At 47.6% G+C, this 20,397-nt stretch overlaps 1 protein-coding gene across 1 annotated transcript in view; it reads right to left on the reverse strand.

The window, feature by feature from the left end:
- The window catches only part of NPHP4 (nephrocystin 4), a 1,060,260-nt gene that overhangs the window by 500,014 nt on the left and 539,849 nt on the right, over positions 1–20,397 (reverse strand). The window contains exon 14 of the mRNA XM_069610268.1: positions 1,276–1,467. Within this exon, the coding sequence (XP_069466369.1) occupies positions 1,276–1,467 (192 nt within the window). The remainder of the gene's footprint in view (positions 1–1,275; positions 1,468–20,397) is intronic.

The raw sequence follows: 20,397 nt of genomic DNA on the forward strand, positions 1-20,397 counted from the left end.
GTTGGAGAGTGGATGGAGCAGCTTTAATGAGGAGGGAGAAGATGTAGTTTGAATTAGTAACACCAAAGAGTGGAGGTGAGATTTAAAAGGAGTGGTAGACATTGGTGGGACAAAGGAGGAAGACATATAGAGTGGATGGAGTAAGGTGGGAGGAGTTGGAAGTAGGTGAGTAGTTTGTGAAGGAAAGGAGGCCGAATCGGGCAGAGTGTCTGTAGGGCACATCCCAGTAACACCTTTAGATCAATAACCACTGAATAGTTTGTGGAGAGTTAAGAAATCCCTGAGGGAGTTCAGCTAGAGAGGACAACCTGTGTTTAGATCACCACATTTAGCATAAGTAAGAACTTAGAAGAGTAAGAATGCCTGGGTGAGGGAGTTGTGCGCTTTTCATACAAGAGATAGAGTGACGGTTCTAGAGCCCTGTCTAAAAGTGACAATAAAAAATCTTGAACTGTCTGTGAGGCATTGAGTATTTCTTGTGCCATCTGTGACAAGTGGTGCCATTGTGGGATCCTATAGACTCCAATACAGAGGTCACCTATGGCCAGCCAGAATGCTAGGAATTGTGAGACTGACAAACACGGCACAAATCCCCACGTGAGTCACTACAGGAGCCACAGTGTGTGATCTATATGGGGAAGAAGAAGTGACCTTGCCTCTCAGAGTTCATACCATGGTTCAGACCGGCACACAAATAGAGATGACGGATGGAACCTATGGAAGAGTGGCTCCAAAATCTGGACTGGCCCATAAATATTCCCCAGAGGTTAGGCAGGCCGGTGCTCCTCAAACGAGAGAATGACAGCCCTACAGCACTGCCTAAAATTGACAATAAAAACCCTTGAACCGTAAGTGAGACGGAGTATTTTGTGTGCCATTTGTGACACTCCCAAATCAATCCAACTGCATTTCAAAACTGCAATGCATCTTCATACAATATTTAATCAATATTATTGCTATACATTCCTTGTGGTAGCAACTAGTGAGACCACTTATTTCCCAGATATTGATCCAATGTTTCAATCTTCAGCAATACTTAAAATAAAACTTCAATACATCCAATATCATTCATTTCTCAGTCACCCCATTCTAGTAGTCATACATTCCATAATCGTGAACATTTGTGCAGTTAAAATAGATTACCTGAAGGATGCTCTGAAGTGTTCACAAATTTTGGCTTTCAAACTTAAGTCAATCCCCTTTATTGATCCACAAAAGTAATAAAAATACCCAAATAGTCTTTGTTCTGAGGTAAATAGACAATGTATGTCTTACCTGCTAAAAGCAAGGAACTGTACGAAGATTTCATTGCACTGAAGATGATCTGCCTCTTCCCTTTGAGGGCTAAATTTTACAGGGTCGGCAGGATCCACAACCTCCGCAACTTCATTGTTGCAGTCCAAGATCTCTGGAAACCCAGCTGTGTGAAGACGGGCCAGAGATGCTCGAGAGAGAATAGAAGCAGTGCTGGCGAAAGAAAGGTGTTTTGAAATATTTTTAAGATGTTTCCTTCGATCATAAAGACATGTCTTTGTTCCTCAGCAAGGTAACATCTGGAGAAGACAGTGAGCAACCTTCCTTAATCTTCATTAAATGATAGTGGTACCTGCTTTCACTACAATTTGTGTAGCAAAGGCAGGTAAATGAATGATTCAATGGTGCGTCTTTCCGTCCAAATAATTTGTTTACATTTAAAGCACTAGTCCTCTCTTTACATACAGTGGTATAATGAAAACCACTTTTGCATTTAATATCAGAAGAACTCTGTGAAGGATTTCCAATGAGATTACAAACGTTACAAATTATTTTTTGTGACATTTCTTCACTGCTGTCAGGCATTTTTTACACAAGATTAATTTGCAATATGTTTTTTCAACATTTGGACAGCATGCATCCTCATATGTTCATAACAATTCTGCAAAGTCTAAGGCATAAACGCCAGTATTTCCTTTGTGCGGGAGAAATGTACATATACTGCAGAAAAGAAAATTGGTATATGAGAATACATTATTTATGGGTGTTTTGTAAGTCACCACAGACTACAAATTCTGATATTTTAGTGATGGGTCTGGAGTGACCATCGGGCCGTGTGCTCGCTCCTGGACCAAGATTGAGGGCCTGGAAGAGGTAAGCACAGGTTATCTTGGCACCTAGTCCATCACAAGCCATAGTGAAGTCCTCTTGTCACTAAACCACAGGAAAACACAGTACAGGGGAGGACAAAACCCAGCAAGGGATGGGGGCCCTGGATTTAGAAATACCTGAGACCAGTGTGAGAGAGACAGAGTTCTGCAGAAGGGATTCACCTGGTGGGGAGAAGGGGGATGCCCATCTCACCAGGAAGGTGGAATATGGGAAAACAACTCAATAACCTTTGCACCAACAGATTAACCCATGCACCCCAGACCCATTCAGTCAGATTAATAAATCTCATGTTCACTGTAAAATGTTATATGCAGAAGTCTGTGCTGAACTCTTTACAAACCAAGGCAAGCTATTTAAGTCTCAACATTTTTTAGACACATTTTAGTTGAAACACCAAAGCACATGTGAAAAGTTTTCTATTGCATATGACAGTATTGAAATATATGTCAGCTGGAAAAAATGCAAAGATGTGTTTTGGGAAAGGGGCGGTTCGAAACTACCATTAGTGTTTGTGTGTGCTTCCCCGGATAAGGTTGATCTCCCAGCTACCATGAGTAACCATGGGACTGGCTCGCTGACCTTGATTGTGTCGTCCGGTGCGGTTCCCAGCGACAGCGGTATGCTGGAGATGAGCTGCCAGAGTTCAGCTTCTACCACCCCTCAGCCATGGCCTGTTTGCCGCAGGTTCATACTGGCCCACTGTAAGAGGCACATCTACGCCATCCTCCTGGGTTGCTCTTCCTGAGTTTTCGCCTTCCTTGCACTTATGCTGCAGGGACCCGGGTGTCCATATTGTTTTGTTTATAGAGTGTCCCCCCCCTCCCTTGTTCCCATCTTTGCTTGCTACCTGGGGCTGGGTACAGCCTCCAGTAATCCCTTATCCCTCCCTTAGGGGGTGTCCGCATCTCCCCCTATTATTCCTGCAGTTGGTAGGTAGGTCCCTCTGCCTGGTGCTTAATCAGCACCTTCTTTCGATCAACACCTTTTTCCCTACCATTTCTTCATCCTTACTCTTACGTATCCATAACTGTGTTATCTTCTCCACTGGCTTCCAGTGGCTGCAAGGATCAAGTTCAAGACCCTCTGCATCGTCCACAAGGCTTTCTGGGTCTGGGACATGCACTACATCCAACTCTCTCTTCCAAAATACCTTCCTTCTCTAGCCCTTTGCTCTGGTACCTGCAACTCTCTGGGGGTCAGACGTTTTTCCGGGCAGAGAGTTGGGGGGAGATCTCTCTTCTCTGCAGGTGGCTCCGTCTGGAACAGTCTCACTGCCCCTCTCAAACTTGAGCTGGACCACCTTACGTTCCGGAAGCAGCCCAAGACCTTCCTCTTCTCCTGAACTTTCTCTCTCTCCCTCCCCTGCTCACCTTCCTGTCTGCTCTGTCGGCTGGTCGCCTGAATACCCTCTGAGTCTCACCAGGAACCAGGCCCCCCCCTGATCAATCCCCCTGCCCTGTATTGCCTCCGGGCCTCTGAGCTTTTTAGGGGACTGTAAATAACCTCTAAAGTCCTCTGCCGCCCTGCACTTACCCAGAGCTGTGCTGCCCTGGCAGCACTTACAGCAATGTGGCCCTGATTGCACTTCCCTCTTCCCTCTCCCTGGCACTTCCCCTTCCTCCTGCATTGTCGCACTTGAACGATCTGAATGACACAAGGCCTTGTAAGATTGCTTGTCTTGTCCTCCCTCTGTTTTACCTACCTGGTCTTGTCGTGTCTGAAAACACCTGTGTAAAGGAGCGTTATAAATGACGTATCATATCATCTCATATCATACCCTATCCATGTCCCCTCCCTGGTCCTCGTATCCATCTAATGTGGACCCCAATATTAGGCATTCCTGTCTGTCTAGAGAACATGCTTCCCAAAAAGCATCATAATCCTCTGAATTTGGTGGTGGCACTACAAACATCACATGCTCTCCATCTTCACCCTCGGTCACCCTGGGAGGCTGCATCTCAAACCCGCTACCTTCATCCCCAAATTTATTACCAGTCAATATATACAGCACTTTCCCCTTGCCGCAGTTACATTTTTTGATGATCCACTGTCCGACACAGAAGGCAACGAACATCACAACAAGCACAGGGACAGTTATTTTGAACATAGCTGCTAGCCACTCGGGTACCCAGGCAAATAGTGAGTCCAACCAACTGCCTGAGGCAGTGACAGGCGTCTCCTTTACCATCTTTTCATGTAGTGTACCTATCTCTTCGACAGGATCCGTGAGTGTCCCAGTGGCAGCATCATTTGTGGCCATCGACGTGCAGCAGCTGCGCCCAATTTTATGGCAGACCCCGCCCAACACTGCAGTCATTAGAATGAGAACAAACCTATTCTGGAGGGCCACTAGGCACAAGGTACGGAGCTCCTCTCGCACTGCATTCAATCCTTTTTCGGTTGCATTTGCCACCTGTAGCATCTCGTAGTGGGTAATCTACAGCCCCTTGGTATTTGCGGCTGCTGGTACTCCGGGAAGAAGTAGAGATGTGATAAAGACTGATGCTTTGTTGAAAAGTCTTAAGTGCTGTGGGATTGCATCCAAACTTTGTAATGATTCTGCTGAGAGATTTTTACTGCTACTTTTCCTTCATACTACTTGCCTTTGTTCACGTTTTGCCTCTTTCCGCTCTCTTTCCCTTTTCTCTAGCCACAGTGTAGGAAGATCGTTGAAAGCTAGTAAGTCTGCTCAAGGTACTACCAGAGCAGCAGAGCAGGCTTGTGGAGGGTTACAAGTGCAAACAACCCTCCCCAATCTAGAGGCAGCTGGGCACAGGCTCTAGATCCACAGGCCCACTAGTAGTCCATCACTGCCGCCGCCCCCCACTGCAACACCAGGATGCTCATCGTCTTCCCACAGTCAGTGTTCATCTCCATTACGATCGCCCTGTTTTTCTGAAACATAACGAGAGCTGTCTAGGTGGTTTTATGCACACTGGTCGATGTCTCTATCCATGTCCAGGCATGTAAATGAGCATTTCATACTGTCCTACAGTGGTCATTTACCTTTTTCAGTACTTTGAGGTTGGCATCATGGAGGGAGACGCATACAACAGATTCAATATGTAACAATAGGTTTTATTAATGAAAAGGTCAGGATGGTGTAAAGCCTAACTTGCCCTATGCTAATGTAGGACTTCCCTTTCTAAACACGCTAAGGATAGTCTGTGTCAGTAAGTTCAACTGAAAAGTCTGTATCCAAAACCTGTGCTTGCCCTCACAACGAAGAAAAAACAATGTGTAGGATTTCAACCATAAAATAGTGTTCAAAAAGTAAAGTTCTGAGCTAATTCAAGCTCGGCTTACCCTTCAGCTTCTTTTCCCCAAATGTCAACAAATTCAGCACAATGTTAAAGTTACCTTCATTTTGATTCAAAGTCAAAGTCATACAGTTCCACACCTTTGTAAATGTCGGGATGCCCTTGCCCAAGTTCAATATAGTTCCAGGGCAGCAAGGCTCTTGATTCCCTCCCCCCAGTTCAATATCAAAAGAGGTTACAAAAAGAAGTATCTTGAACCTTTATCTTTAAAATGAGTTGCAACAGTTCTTTACATCTCAGGGGTCCCTTCACCTAATCTAATATGCACAAATGGCAGTTTTCCTTTTGACACAATAGCAGGTTTCTTTGTTAGCATATAGAGGTTCTCTGGTTTTGGCATAGTTGTCAGACCGCACAGGCCACACATTACAGGCCTCCCAAACAGGAACCTTGAATTCTCTTCCAGCAATTCATTATTCAACATATAGGAGTTCTCTTTGTGTAGTTCAATTTTCCATACACAGTTCAGTATTCAAGGTTAGTTGTCTTGCTGTTTCATTCAGTTCAATATTGAGCATTAGCAGTTTCCTGTTTCATTTAGCTTGTTAATCAATGTTAGCAGATTGCTTATTTTCATTCTTAAAAAGATTGGCTCCCCTTTTGTTAAATTTTGCTTTGCTCACATTCATCACCTTGCGTAACTCCCCCTATTGTAAAAGGATTTCTTTCTTTATTCAGAGGCTTTCGAGAACGGATCTCTTTTGATACACGACCACTATGTAACTTAGTATTCCTTAACATCCCCTTTCATCATTAATCCTTGTTTAGCATTGTTCAGGGATTGTAAACGTGTATTACCTCATGCGTAATTATTCGGATACATTGTATTCACTCACGCCTTTCACATAGCAGGTTTCCCATTATCTGAAACTCACCGGTTGTGTTCTTGGCGTTCAGTTGGATTCTGTTAAAATGCTAATTTCTCCCGAGGTCAGGGCCTAGCCAGTGGCCCCTCAAATGCTCCTGGGTTTCCTTTTCAGCCCAGGGGAACAAGCCTTTCTTCCCAATTAGCTCATAGGTGATTGGTATGCCTCCCGACTCCCTTCACTGGACATCTATGGCTCCCAGGAGACACGACTTCCTCACGCTGACTCAATCTGCAGACTCTCGGTGTCTCAGAGTCTCGTTCTCCACCAGCTGGTCCTGGGCAATTCTGGCGTCTCTGCGGCTCTCCCAACTCGCTCTCCTTCCTTCCTGTTACTGCTCTTTTTATACTCTCCTGAGACTCTGATAGGTTGCAGGTGGGCATACTTAGTTTTGATTGCCTGACTTTGCCTGAACCTATTAGTGGGACAGGTCTGTTCAGTATACTGGTGTGCCTCTTTAGTCATCTTCTTCATCCTAGTACCAAAGTAGTGAGAGTAAGTGGTGTTCATTACTCTTAGTTGCTTCTTCCTCGTCTCGGTACCAGATTGGGGAGAGTGTAGAGTGTTCATTATTCTCAGTTGTTTCTTCCTCATCTCAGTACTGTCAGGTACCCCAAGAGGGGAAAAAGGGAACTGATCTACAGTAACCCATAAAGCTCGGGGGAGGGTTGAGCTGAATGTCACAAGTATAAGGAGGATACCAGGTCTCACCTATTTATTTATTTATTGAGCATTTGTTAGGCACCTATACAAGAGAATTGTGTTTCCAGGCGACACAAGGCAAAGTGGGGAGGGAACAAGGGGAGTAATTAACATTGGCAAAATCAGTAAATATCTAATCGTGGTCCTACTAAAGGTACCCTACTCCCAATCCCCAAGGATCCTCCACCCAGGTGATCCTCCCTCGCTTGTACACCCCCAGGGTCAGTACCCAAAAGTGATGGCCTTTCCCTAGCCACCTGCGTAGAGGGTCCAAGGGGAGTAGCAGTGAGAATACCCTCAGGTTTCTCACACCACCCCTTCTTCATATCCCACCAGCATGACACGGCACCATCCCCCTTTCCCATTGTGAAACACCAAACCACCCAATCCACATCAGGGGTCTGGTGTGGCACCACGGAATATCATGTCCTACTGAGTTCTTGCAATATATTCTCCTGTGGGCACTGGCCACCTGTTCCCCACCCTTTGCACCCCTTCTGTAATGTATTCTAATATGACTTGCTTCATTGCACCTTTCATGGTCATGCTTTCAAGCTGCATATAATTGTCTGCATATACCTCTTCCCCTTTGTCTATCCATTGTAATTCTACTGCATGCCCTTGAAACAAGCCCCGAGTCCTGCCTAACGACAGATGCATTAGACATCCCCACCATCGTTACCATTACTTCTTGTGGCAAGAATTGTTTTGGTATCCCTATAACGTGCGGGATTAATGAGCACACATAGCAACTGGCATTAGTGCTCTGTTGCCCCAACCCGCTTCATCTCTTCATACCAGACATTTTCAGATGCTGTGTCTTCCTCCCCCCAATAGTCATAGAACTTATCAACACCACATTAAGCTCCCACGCCGGGGCAGGGGCCTTCACCGGCGGGAATGATTGTAATAGTCCCTTCATAAATTCCTTTACTAGGCAATGAGACCACAAGGACACCCGTCCCGTAGTCCTGGTATATCGTGAGATGGCAGCCAGATGTATTTTTATGGAGGCGTGAGCCAGTCCAGCTTTGGCCAGCGACAGTAGGTACGGCAGCACTTGAGGGGCCGTAATCCGCAGAGGGTTAATCTTCTGAGCACGGCACCAGACAGAGAACCTCTTCCATTTATGACCGTAACACTTTGCAAGAACCTCTCTGCAATCAGCTGGGATATCGTACCCTCCAAACTCAAGTGCTGCAGGAGCCAGGCCTGCAAGTTCAGCGACTGTGGGTCATGATGGAGAATGGCGCCTCCTTCTCTGGAGAGAAGATCCGCGTCCGCCGGCAGCTTGACTGGTGGGGACGTTGACAAGTCCAGAAGGTCCGGGAACCAGATCTGCCTCGGCCACGCCAGTGCGACGAGGATCATCCTGCACCTGGACTTCTTGAGCTGGTTGATGAGGCGAAGCAGCAACGGCAACGGAGGGAACGTGTATAGAAACAGGCCGTCCCAAGGGAACGAGAAAGCATCACCCATGCTCCTCGGCTGTGGGAACCTGCTGGCGAACCTCTGGCACTTGGAGTTCGTCGCCGTCACGAACAGGTCGATCTGGGGTTTGCCCCATCGTTGGAAGAGTCGATCCACTTGGTCCTGGCGCAGTTCCCACTCGTGGCACGAGCGCAGCTCCCTGCTGAGTGAGTCCGCAATGGTGTTTTTTATTCCTGCCAGGTTGAAGGGAACCAGAAACATCCCTAGGCGATGGCCCAGTGCCACAGATCCTGGGCCTCATTGGATAGGGCTGGGGATCTGGTGCCTCCTTGCTTCCGTATATAGAACATCGTGGTGGTGTTGTCGGTGAAGATCCTCACCACTTTGCCCTTGAGGGACGTAAGGAACGACTTGAGAGCCCAGAACACTGCTCGGAGCTCCAGAATGTTGATGTGGAGAGACCTCTCCTCCGGAAGCCAAAGGCCTCTTGCGTGGAGGTCCCCGGTGTGGGCCCCCAACCTTCCAGAGAGGCGTCCGTCGTCATCGTCTCCTGAAACGCTGGGATTTGAAATTCTGTGCCTGTCGAGAGGTGAGCACGGATGCCCCACCATAAGATCGCCCGACGGAACTCCTCGCTGAGAGGGATCCTGTACTCGAAACAGCCCCTCGCCTGAAGCCAGCGGGCGTCGAGGAACTCCTGTAGCAGACGCATCCGAAGTTTGCAAAGGGGTACAAGATAGATGCATGAGGACATCATCCCGAGGAGGGACTTGATGGACCTCACCCTGGCCACGTCCGTGGCTAGCAGGCACCGCACCTTGCCCAGGATGGTCTTGGTCCTCTCCCCTGAAGGGGAGGCCTATTGCCCCACTGTATCGAGCTTCGCGCCCAGAAACAGTGCTATCTGCGATGGAACCAGGTGGGATTTGGGGTAGTTGATGGCGAACCCCAGCTCCGTGAGCAACCGGACAATCCACGCCGTGTGTTTGACGGCGAGTTCCCTTGTCCTTGCCCGGATTAGCCAGTCGTCCAGGTAGGGGTAAACGTGGATCCCCTGCAGACGCAGCCGCGCCGCCACTGGTGCCAGGCACTTGGTGAAAACCCTGGGTGCCGACTTTAATCCGAACGGTAGGGCCCTGGATTGGTAGTGGCGTCCCTGAACCACGAACCTGAGGAACTTCCTGTGCCTTTTTAGAATAGGGATGTGGAAGTAAGCATCCTCCAGGTCCAAAGATGATAGGAATTCGCCTTCCTCCAGCTGTCCCAGCACGTGCTGGAGGGTGACTATCCTGAATTTCTGCGCCTTGATGTACTTGTTTAAGCGACGCAGGTCCAGGATGGGGCGCCAACCACCTGTCTTCTTATTGACGAGGAAGTACCTTGAGTACACTCCGGAGCCCGGGAGCCCTCTGGGGACAAGCTCGATAGCACCTTTCTTGAGCATCGCCTTTACCTGCAACAGTAGTTGAGGGATGTGGTTCTCCTTCCTGGCCACAGGAGGAATGCAAGGGCACTTCATTTGGAATTACAACAAGTGCCCATTGGTCAGGGTGTCCAACACCCAACGGTCGGTGGAGATGGACTCCCACACGCTGACGAACTTCGTCAGCCGGCCTCCCACCGAGGTGCTTTGGTGGGGGCCCGACAACCCGACCGGGTCAGTCTTGCTTGGAGGAGGTCTTGCCTCCCTGGCCTCCTTGGCGACGGCGGCGGGACCCCCTTGCTTGCCGCAACCTCTGTAGGCCTCCTGGGAAGAGGAGCGGGCCGCCTGGCGGTAAGTGGAGGAGCCACCGCTGGATCCTTTGGCGGCACCCTGTCTGCCTCCGGAGCTCCGAAAGGGCCGTCGTCGTTGAAGCACCCTCAGGGCCCGGGCCGTCTCCGAGTTGATCTTGATGGCCTGTAGGTACTCATCCAAGGCCTTACCAAAAAGGTTGTTGCCATCGAACGGCATGTCCAACACCCTGGTCTGGACGTCCTGGCGAAAGTCTGTCGCCTTGAGCCATCCTCCTCGTCGGAGGCAGACTCCGTTGCCCAGTTGGCGAAATCCGGTATCGGTAATGTCCGTTGCCACCGTTATGGCTTGATCCGACGCCACCTCTATTCCTGCAGGCCTCTGCCCTTTTGTCATCAGGCAGGAAGTCTAGCAGGAGAGCTATCTTGAACTAGATCTCCCTGTCGTAGCGAGCCACGATCGCTAAGGCATTGGCCGCCTTAATCGTCGTCGCCGCCGACGAGATGACTCGTTGTCCCATAGAGTCCAACTTCTTGCCCTCGCTGTCCGGCGGGGAAGTGGAAGTTGAAGCCGCCACACCCGTTGCCTTCTTCTTAGGCGCTGCCTAGACGACAGAGTCTGGCGTGGGGTGGGCCCTGAGGCACAAGGGGGCGGCATCGGGTTCTCGGTACTTCTTCTCGTACCTGTCCCTCTTGGCTGGTGTCGTGGAAGGGTTCTTGAGGACAGCCTCGGCCCAGATGTCGTCGAGTAAAGGCACCGTGAGGACTGACTTCCTCTTGGCCTCTCGTCATTGGGACAGAAACCCCTCCTTTTTCTGTTCTTCAGGGCAGAGCTGGAAGGGCTTGGATGCCCTGGTTATCATGGCATGGAAGGAGCCAATTTCGTCGGCTGGAGATGCCCGCGGGGGGGGTGACGACGGGATGTCCGCTGTGCCATCGCCGCCGTCATCGTCTGTCCCCGTATCCGTCGCCGTATCCTCTCTAGGGTCCGGCGAGGGGGATGAGGGGTCCACCGGTCTCGCAGGCACGAAGGGCGGAGTGGGGTGGACTCTCCTCCGCTTGTTCAGAGGGCTTCCCGACGGGCCTGGTTCTGGATCCTCCATCGGGGTCCGTGGTAATCGCGTCCTTATCTCGGTGCATAAGGATTGGATTGCCAACGAAATGGCCGCCGAGCTATCCTGGGGCTCGGGCAATGACTGCGACGGACGGGATGGCCGCTCCACTGGGCCCTGTTCATCGTCTCTATCTTCGATCACGTAAGCAGGGACCGCCCCCTGGGATCGAACCTTCTCGAACCTCTCGTTGAGGCCTACGAACCTCTCGTTGAGGCCTAGGAACCTTTCGGTGAGGCCTATGGACCTTTCGTTGAGGCCCTTTTCGGTTTCCACCAGTTCCTCCTCAGAGGCTGATTCCGAGTCTGTAATGGCCACAGCCCCCCCCCTTTTTTTCAGCCGGAGGCTTCACGGGGGTCTTAGCGATGGGCTGGAAAGAGGAATCCCTCCGCGGTGGCAGGGATACTCTGGGCCCGGAGGGCGTTTCCACGGGCGTAGTCTCAGCCGGCTTTGCCAGGGTCACAGCGACCACTTCGGTAGAGGCCTTTGCCGGGTGGATCAAAGCCCTCACCACCTTAGGTGCGTCCTGGGCCTTCGCCTTGGGGGGAGGGTCAGCGCCTCGCTACCCCTTCGAGATCGACTGGGTCCGCTCCAGCGGCCTACCTGGGTTCTCGGACTTCCTCTTCCCCGAAACAGAGCGCTGGCTCATGGTCGAACGTGCCGGGGAAGTAGCGCCCTGCTTGGCAACCGAAGAGCCCGACCTTTCGGCGCTCTCGGTGCCCGTGGACTCGCGGTGCTTGGCTTTCTGTTGGGCCCCCGTCACCAGGGCGCCCTCACAGGACTTAGAAGCCCGCTCAGACTTCTTCTTCGCCTTATCACCTGCTGTGCCCTTCTCCAGCCAGGCAGCGAGGCGTGAACAACGATCTTGTTTGGTCCGTTCCGAAAGGTTCTTGCAGAACGCACAGTCTTTCTCCACGTGCGTCTTGTCCTCATGAAGGCAGTAGAGACATTGCGAATGCTCGTCCTTCTTGAAAACGTTCTGTAATCCGCATCCAGGGCAGCACCTGAACAGCTTGGAGCCGGGCGTCGAGCTTCTCTTGTCCTGGGCCATGTCCATTGAGGTAGGTTGCAGATCTTCCGGAATCCTCCAAGAAGTATAAACTCGACAAAAACTTCACCCTTGAGGGGCGTAGAAGAATTTCAAAACGGGTCCCCGTTATCGGAAGTAGAAACGGTGGAGCTTGAGGCTCGATTAAACCGAAAAAATGAGACAATCTCCTGAAAAACGTGAAAATGCAGTAAAAAACTCAAGAGCTAAACACGAGGACTCCCAACACTTGAGCGTGCTGTAAAAATCTGAGGATGGCTGCCAGAGGCAGGGCTTAGGGAGAGGGCAATCACTGACTGGGGGCAGTATGACCCAGAGATCAGTGATTGGTTACTACTAAGAAAGACAGATCAGAAACGAAACTGATACTGATTTTTTTCTTTACCGAGGATTCCCAGCCTGACGATGGGGAATAATCATGAGCATGTGAATCCATGCCAGACCCCATGCTGGAGAACCAGACTAACTCTCTCACATCGTACTGGACATGTCCCGTTAATCAGGTCAGGAAAAGTCAGGCACTTTGCACTAAGTGCATACACCTGATACCAGTTAGCTATCCTCACAAGAATAAAAGGCAAAACCTACAGATACACTCTTGAGCAAGGCGGAACACGAGTAAGAGCTGAACATCTGGGATGAAGGCACACTTACAGGAGCAGAGCAACGAACCAAGGGACGAGAGCAGCGGGCCGAAAACCCCAAGGGTTCCCTACTGGGGGTTGTTGCGTCCGACAGATCAAGAAAGACACGTGGAGAAGGCCGCATTCCACAAGTGAAGATTGCATTGTGTTTCAAGTATGCCAGCGACCCTCCCGGGTGAACGGCAGAGTTGGGGAGGCGAGGCCAAGCCTGTGGTACTAACCTTGACTTATAAACTGGAAATAGTAAAACAATAAAGATGTGCACACAGCCAGTGAGTTGGCAAGCGACCCCAAGAGACTAGTGTGCGTTAAAGCGAATGAAGTAGAAACATTATCACAAGTGAAGGCTGCACGCGTGTGACTGAGACGCGAAGAAAGGCTGACCTGTGAATGAACTTTGAAGTAAAAGGCAGCTGTGAGAACAGTGATACTAAGTAACTTAGTGGTCCGGAAAAACAAAGTAGCCCAGTCGAAAGTCTCTGTGAAAGGTACATTATTTGAAGCCAAAATGCAAACAAATAGCAAAAGTGAATTAAGCAAGACTAAACATGAACTTTGAGCAGGTGCTCCTGCGGTGGTCTGTAACGAGAGCCACGCATATTCGAAAGTCTTCGATAGCCAAAATGGGTCCGAGCCCAATTGAGGGAGACCCGAAGTAAAATAAGTTTGGGGAAGGGAGCCCACTTGCAAGTTTGTGTTGATCGGTGACGTGTAAGGTCTGAGCCCGGCAGAGGGGGACCTTTGTGAACTATGCATTGGAATACAAGCTGGTTCAACTACCTTTATTCTTTTCAACACTGATTTTTTCTTTGCATACATTTCTCCTTTTTTGTACAAGAGATAGGGCAGGCATTAGGTTTTTGTTAGCATAGGCCAGTTTTGATTTGACAGACTACACTAGGACTGTTTTCTTTATCGTTTGATGGTCGAGACTACTCCCATCTTAGTTTTAGGGCAAAATAGGAGTTTCTCCAACCCCAACATTTTCAATAAAGGTTTTACAAATTGTATCCATTATGTCAGTGTCATACTTATTATACCATAAATTACCTACAGCACGTCCACTGGTACTTTATGCTTTCATCAGTTGCCCGAGCAACTCGGCATGTTGTACTGGGGACCCATCACATCTCCTGAACCCCTCCCCTTTCCCATTGTGCTAATCCTGAGTGTAATGTGGACGTGGCATAAGCAGAGTCTGAGAATATATTAGCTGCATGTCCTTCCATCATGTTCAACACGCCGATCATGGCCACTAGTGCTGCTGCCTGTGCTGAATAATGCGATGGTATCCTCTGCTGGGATGCAACTACATACTCCCTGCTCCTGTAGCACACAATCGCAGCTGCGGTATGTCTTCCTCCAGTATAGGGGTCTATACTTGAGGACCCGACAAAGAAAACCATGTCTGCTTCCCCAATTTCTTCTGATTTTACTGTGATGTTCCCTTCCATGCGTCCATATGAGCTGCACATTCTATATACAAGGGCCATTACCTACACTTTTCAGGACCGGGGAATTTATAGCATTCAACACGAAAGGTTGTCCCGACAGGAACGTGAATCTTGACAGGAAATTATTTCTTATTACTTATATGGTGTAGAGTATTCAAGGTGAGCTCAAGAGTATACACCTATAGCTCGATGTTTATCTTCATGCAAAACAAATCTCTCCCACAAACATATTAGTATTTTTCTTTGCATTATGCAACATTATTGATTCTGCATCATTTTGGCAAAGTATATCTATATGTACAAAACACATGTAACTTGTTTTACCTAACACAATATACTATCCCAATGTACGGGAAATTCCACTCAAACATACAGAAAATGAAATATGTTTCTCATTGACATTACACAAATAAAATTAAATAGCACAGCCAAAAAGGATTGTGTGTAGACCTAGTCCTCAAACGAAATTTCAAGATACGAGGATTCCTCTCTAACTAACTAGTTACACCATGCTATTGTAAAAAAAAGTTTAAAAAAAACCGCCACAAGGGCAATCTCTCGGGTTCAGGGGTCTACGTACAGCGCAGTACTTATTCACTAGTATTGGGCAGGCACTATGATGTGTGCCTGAAGAGAACAAACATTGCTTATACATTTCAGTGGTGTTATTCAGGTTATTCTGCCTTCCTCAGGACAAAAAAGATTGTTTTTAACGACCTCTGAGGAACAAAGAAAGTATAAAAACCATTGTGAGGGGGAGTCCATAAAATACATATGCTGGTTGTGGCCTAAAATTTGACAAAGTTCCAGGTCACCTCCACCACGTGACGTTTAAAAGCAACTAAGAGATTTAAAAAGTACAGAGTCATAACACCCTTCTATTACCTACACCAACAAGAAAGATTGGAAAGTCTATCCTTCACCAAACCTGTGTGTTCTAATCTCTGGTTAGCAAGTGAGAGAGTGCCACAAGTGTTCAATTTACACTATGCAAAGGCAGGAGGTATTGATTGCTCAAAAGCTGTCCCCCTTGTTTTTTTTTTTTAGGAGGCAGATCCCTATTAAGCGGTGACCATAGAGCAGAACTGTCTTTGGCTAAAAGTGAAATTTAAGAGGCAGACATTCTCATGGTGTCCTCAGTGTTGTTACAGGAGTGTGTGGTCAGTTAGTCTAGTGCCTTGATGCGATTACCTGTTTGTCAGTCTGATTTCCGGGCGTAAAGAGGCAACAAATGAATTCCTTATTATTAAACCCTGCTGTCTGACATACCGCTGTGTCCCCTCTGGAGGCTTTAGCTATCTGTATGCATATCTAGTGACATGTACCAACTGTGTCTAATCTCATACGAGGTATGACCCCACTCATGAAGTTAGACAAAGTTTCATGCGCCCACGGTGTGAAGTTGCTTGGAAATGAGGCAGATTAAGTTTGTCTAGGAGTTCAGGGTGAATCCGTGAGTTTTGCACTCGCATATCTGCGGGACGATTAACAAAACGCTGCTGGGTGTGGATGCCCAGAGGTATTTATAAAGGCAGGGAAATTAAAAGGTGTCAAGTTTTAAACAGACACATATTGGTAATCACTGTGCGATGTTGGTTTGTCTCAACTCGGTACTCACTTGCTGGGTATCACCAAGGCACTCCAAGCTACAGCAGCGTTCCTGTCTCCAAGGTGGCCTGTGTTTGTGTCTGCGAGTGTTGATCTTCAAAAGCTGCAAGATCACACGGTCAGATCTACAAGTACTGTGTGGGCCCATGGACAGCCTGGGTGCCATCTTGAAGTGCATACTCCACACTAGGGCCCCTTGAAAGCGAAAATAGCCAGGAGAGTGCTAGTTATGATGCATAGCCCGAGTTGCTTCCCTGAGTTGACGGAGCTACTATTTTAAATACATCAAAGTCTTTCAATAGCTTGAGAACATTTTGTACATGATGCAAAAGGGAACACTAGCTTCCTTTCATTTATGCACAAAGAGAGTTCTTAAACTCAGTCAAAGGAAATTATACCTCTGCAGCACCCTTCATAGATGTAAACGCTAGATCCTTCAACTTCATCCAAATGTTGTAATTCCTTCGTTTAGACCTTTTTCCAAGGTGTTGAAGCAATGTATCCAACTGGCCTCTTCATTCAACAGAACTGTTTGTGGATTTGATGCACACTGTACTGTGTGACGGAAACAACACTTTACATCTTCCGCTATATGTTGGTATTCTATGAAATGAGCAACTAGAGGTGCTGTCAAATTTTTACAGTGGATCCGTGCTCTGTGATCACTGATCCGTATATGGCCTGCTCTCATCGTTTGCCCTACATATCTTAGGCCACAGGGACACTCTATACAGTAAATTACATTCACAGTTTTGCAATTAAACATGAATCTGAGCTCACATTTCTTTTCATCAGTGTTAAATGATAGCATATTTGTGGTATATTGCATGTTTTACACATTCTACATGGGAAATGTCCCTTTAGCGGACAGAGGTACCAAGTTGTCTTTTTAGTTTTCGAATGTACCAGTTTGTCCTTCAAATGTTGGGAGCATTTGAGTGCAAAAAAGAGAAAGTGGAGTATTTGGCATACATGTGTTCACCATCAGGCAGTATTTCCTTAGCATTTTTTGGATCTGGAAGGGGTTTGTATTATATGTAGTTACAAATGAGATCCTGTCTTCATTTGCTCGTCTATCCTTGGGTTTTAATAAGGTAGCTCTCGGTACAAATCTGGCCCTTTTCAGAGCATGAGAAAGAGGTTTCTTTGGATACCCCCTATCCTTCAAATTAGTACTTGATTATTAGCATGTTCATTATAATCTTCTAGGGATGTACAATCCCATCTCAAGCACAAGATCTGGCCAAAGGATAAATTCTCCTTTAGTGTCCTGGGATGGAAACTCGCCAAATGGACCACAGTGTCCCGATTCATATTTTTTTTTGTTCAGCAAGCATTTCAATTGACCTTCGTCTACCTCAATAGTGAGGTCTAGGAAGTGGATTTGACGTTTGTCCGATTCCATAGTAAATGTAATCATAGGGTGGCACCCATTTAGGCAGTTGAAAAAATCACCCAATGACTCATTATCTGACTAAATAAGGATGATGTCATCTATATACCTGTAGCAGTAGGAAATCTGTGGTCGTAAGGGTTCCTGTCTGTAAAAACAAAACTCATCTTCAAATGCTGCCATAAAGAAGATTGGGAGCGAATGCTGCACCCATTGCTGTTCCTCAGACTTGTAAATAGTATTGGTTGCATATAAAAAGATTTTTTTTTTTTAAGAGCTATACTTATCAAGTCTATAATAAACTCTACAGGGACTCTTTGTTGAGTAGCCCCAAGGGCGAAGGTTGCCTGTATTTTATCTATCAATTCTTCTTGTGCCATACTAGTATAAAGGGATTTAATATCCATTGTGACCAGAAGGTAGCTATAAAGCTGAAGTTTGTTTTGTAGGTCTCATCATACAAAAAAAGACCTGGTTCGTTACAGACCACTAACCCTGCAGGGATGATATTTGATTTTAAGTATTCACTGAGAAAGTGGCCATGTAATTCTGTGCGGAACACTTTCTTTTTCAATTTGAGCAGTTCTGTGCTTGTGATGTTCTGATTTAGATATCCAATACCTTTCTGTTCAAACAGGGAAGGCCCTCAGAGAATGTGTCCAAAATCTGCTCTTCACTACAACTTAGGGTGGCATTCTCTGCCATGCTCCCAGAGGAGCGGATAGACAAGAAAAAAGGAAAACGAGAAGAGAATTCTCAATGTTACCCTTCCTATGTCCTGAACCGAAAAGTGCTTGTGAAAAGATTGTGCCCATACAGCCCTGAGTGCCAAGGGAGTATATCTGCAACAAAGGCCCTAAACCCAGCCTGGGCTGAAACTATACTTTATACACAAGGGCCATCCCCTACTCTGTCCAGTATACGCCTATAGCTTGATGTTTAAATCAAGATTTGATGGGCTGCACAGTCATGTATGTAATCTCCCTCCTCTGCGCATTCTACTATGAATGTTGCTGGGTTGACCGTACGACACCACATTACCTCTATGACAGGGTTTGTCAGTATAATTTAATTCCATGAAGTCCTTTGGGTTGTCAGCGTGCTCTTTGATTTTTCCAAAATGGCGAATAGTGAATGCTACACGTACAAAACTAGTAATAGTTGATGCTTTCTCCATCACAAATGTTGCAGCCTCAAGCGCTTGCTTGCAGGGGAAATGCCCCTATATTACTCAGTCTAGGGCACCGCTATACTAAGCCAACGGCTTGTGCCCCTGTGGCTTTTCTGCGTGAGGATTGCCGTCATCACTGAGCCATCTGAGTGGGAGAACAAATCGATTTTTGTTTGCAATTATGGGTAGTCAACACTGGTGTATGGGCCAATGCCTCTTTTAGTCCAGCACAGTTCTCATCCATTTCTGATGTCTGCTTCATTTCCCCTTTCTCTTTCTGAGTTTCCTTAAAGCCCTGCCTGTCACTTGTAGGTTACTTAGGTCCACCTGTATAACTCTGTTGAATATGCTGGGCGATTTGCAGTATACTTGGGGCAGCCTAGTGTGTGCGAATCGGGTTCCCCGGCACGTAAAGGTTGTCAAATACCTAGTATGCAGGTGTACCAGGATGGAAAAGAAGGCATTCTTCGGATCAATGACCGTGAAGAATCTTGCCTTCGTTGGAATAGTGCATAATATTGTAGCAGGGTTCGGTACAGAGGAAACTCTGCCTCAACCACATCATTAAGAGGACGCAAATCTTGTATGAATCTCCACAACCCCCCATGGATTTCGTTATCGGGTATATAGCTGTGTTGCATGGCGACGTGGAGGTCTGCATTATGCCCTGCTGCCACAAAGCATGTTGAGTTGAATATATCCCCTCATCTGCTTCTCAGGACAATGGGTATTGTTTTACTCGGGGAAGCAACTTCCCTTTCCTTTAACTTCATCTTCACTGCCCCCACTCCTTTTAATGCTCCCACTCCTTTTAATACCCCTACATCATGGGGCTCTTTTGTCCAGTCTTTCAGGAACCTTTTTCATGTCTTCGTCTGTAGGTCTACTTCCCTGCTTTACCAGTTGTGTGAGCATCAGCATCAATTGTGCTTACTGTGCAAGGTATTTGTAGCTGGAATACCATCTCTCCATCTTCCTCCCCATCAGAGAAGAGTTCCTCATCCGTTATTCCAGTGGTTTGTCAATGCATAGCACTATATGCTATTCCATGTTGTCATTATCTGTCCCTCATAGGATCACCATGCCTTTGCGGATCACTACCTCTTCAAGCTGTAGCACTATCAGGGTACATCTTGTGTGTTCCTTCTGACACTGCGGTCAGAATAGAAACTTTGATGCTAATCGGAACACTTTCCCTGTATGCCCGGGCCCAAAGCCAGCAATATCTCAACGGCATACAAAAATATGCTTGGGTACATGGGATGGCCCCATAGTGTGCTTTGGGCATGTGATGCTAAAGGGAGCGCAGCCAGTCATGTGTAATAGACACCTGGCGTTGAGCACACCATCCCTTTGTCTGTGAATGATATTGTGGCATTCAGTTTGCTCAACAAGTCCCTCCACAGGATGTTGATGGGTGTGGCTTTGGAGTTCAATTTGGGTGATATAAGGTGCTGCGTCCCTATAGTTATCCTGGTAAATCCTTTGTTACTGAACGGTCACTACCGCCCCAGAGAAGCCATGCGGGTCCACGACTTTGTTCGACTGCGGGCATCCCCCCTCCCTTTTGGTCCTGTTTTCACTGCTACCTCGGGTTCGTCTTCAGGGACATCAGTTACTGCTAGGACTGGAGATACTAGGACTCCCTGTGACCCCCCAATTGTTGTTGGTTGCTCTGCGGAAATGGGACAGGATTTCTTCTGACCATGCTGACCCCAGTGTAGTGGGGTACCACGTTCTGCCCTAACATTACTGCACATCCCGCAGCTGGT

This window comes from Ambystoma mexicanum, chromosome 8 (assembly GCF_040938575.1).
Source record: "Ambystoma mexicanum isolate Mex_15411 chromosome 8, UKY_AmexF1_1, whole genome shotgun sequence".
Taxonomy (NCBI): domain Eukaryota; kingdom Metazoa; phylum Chordata; class Amphibia; order Caudata; family Ambystomatidae; genus Ambystoma; species Ambystoma mexicanum.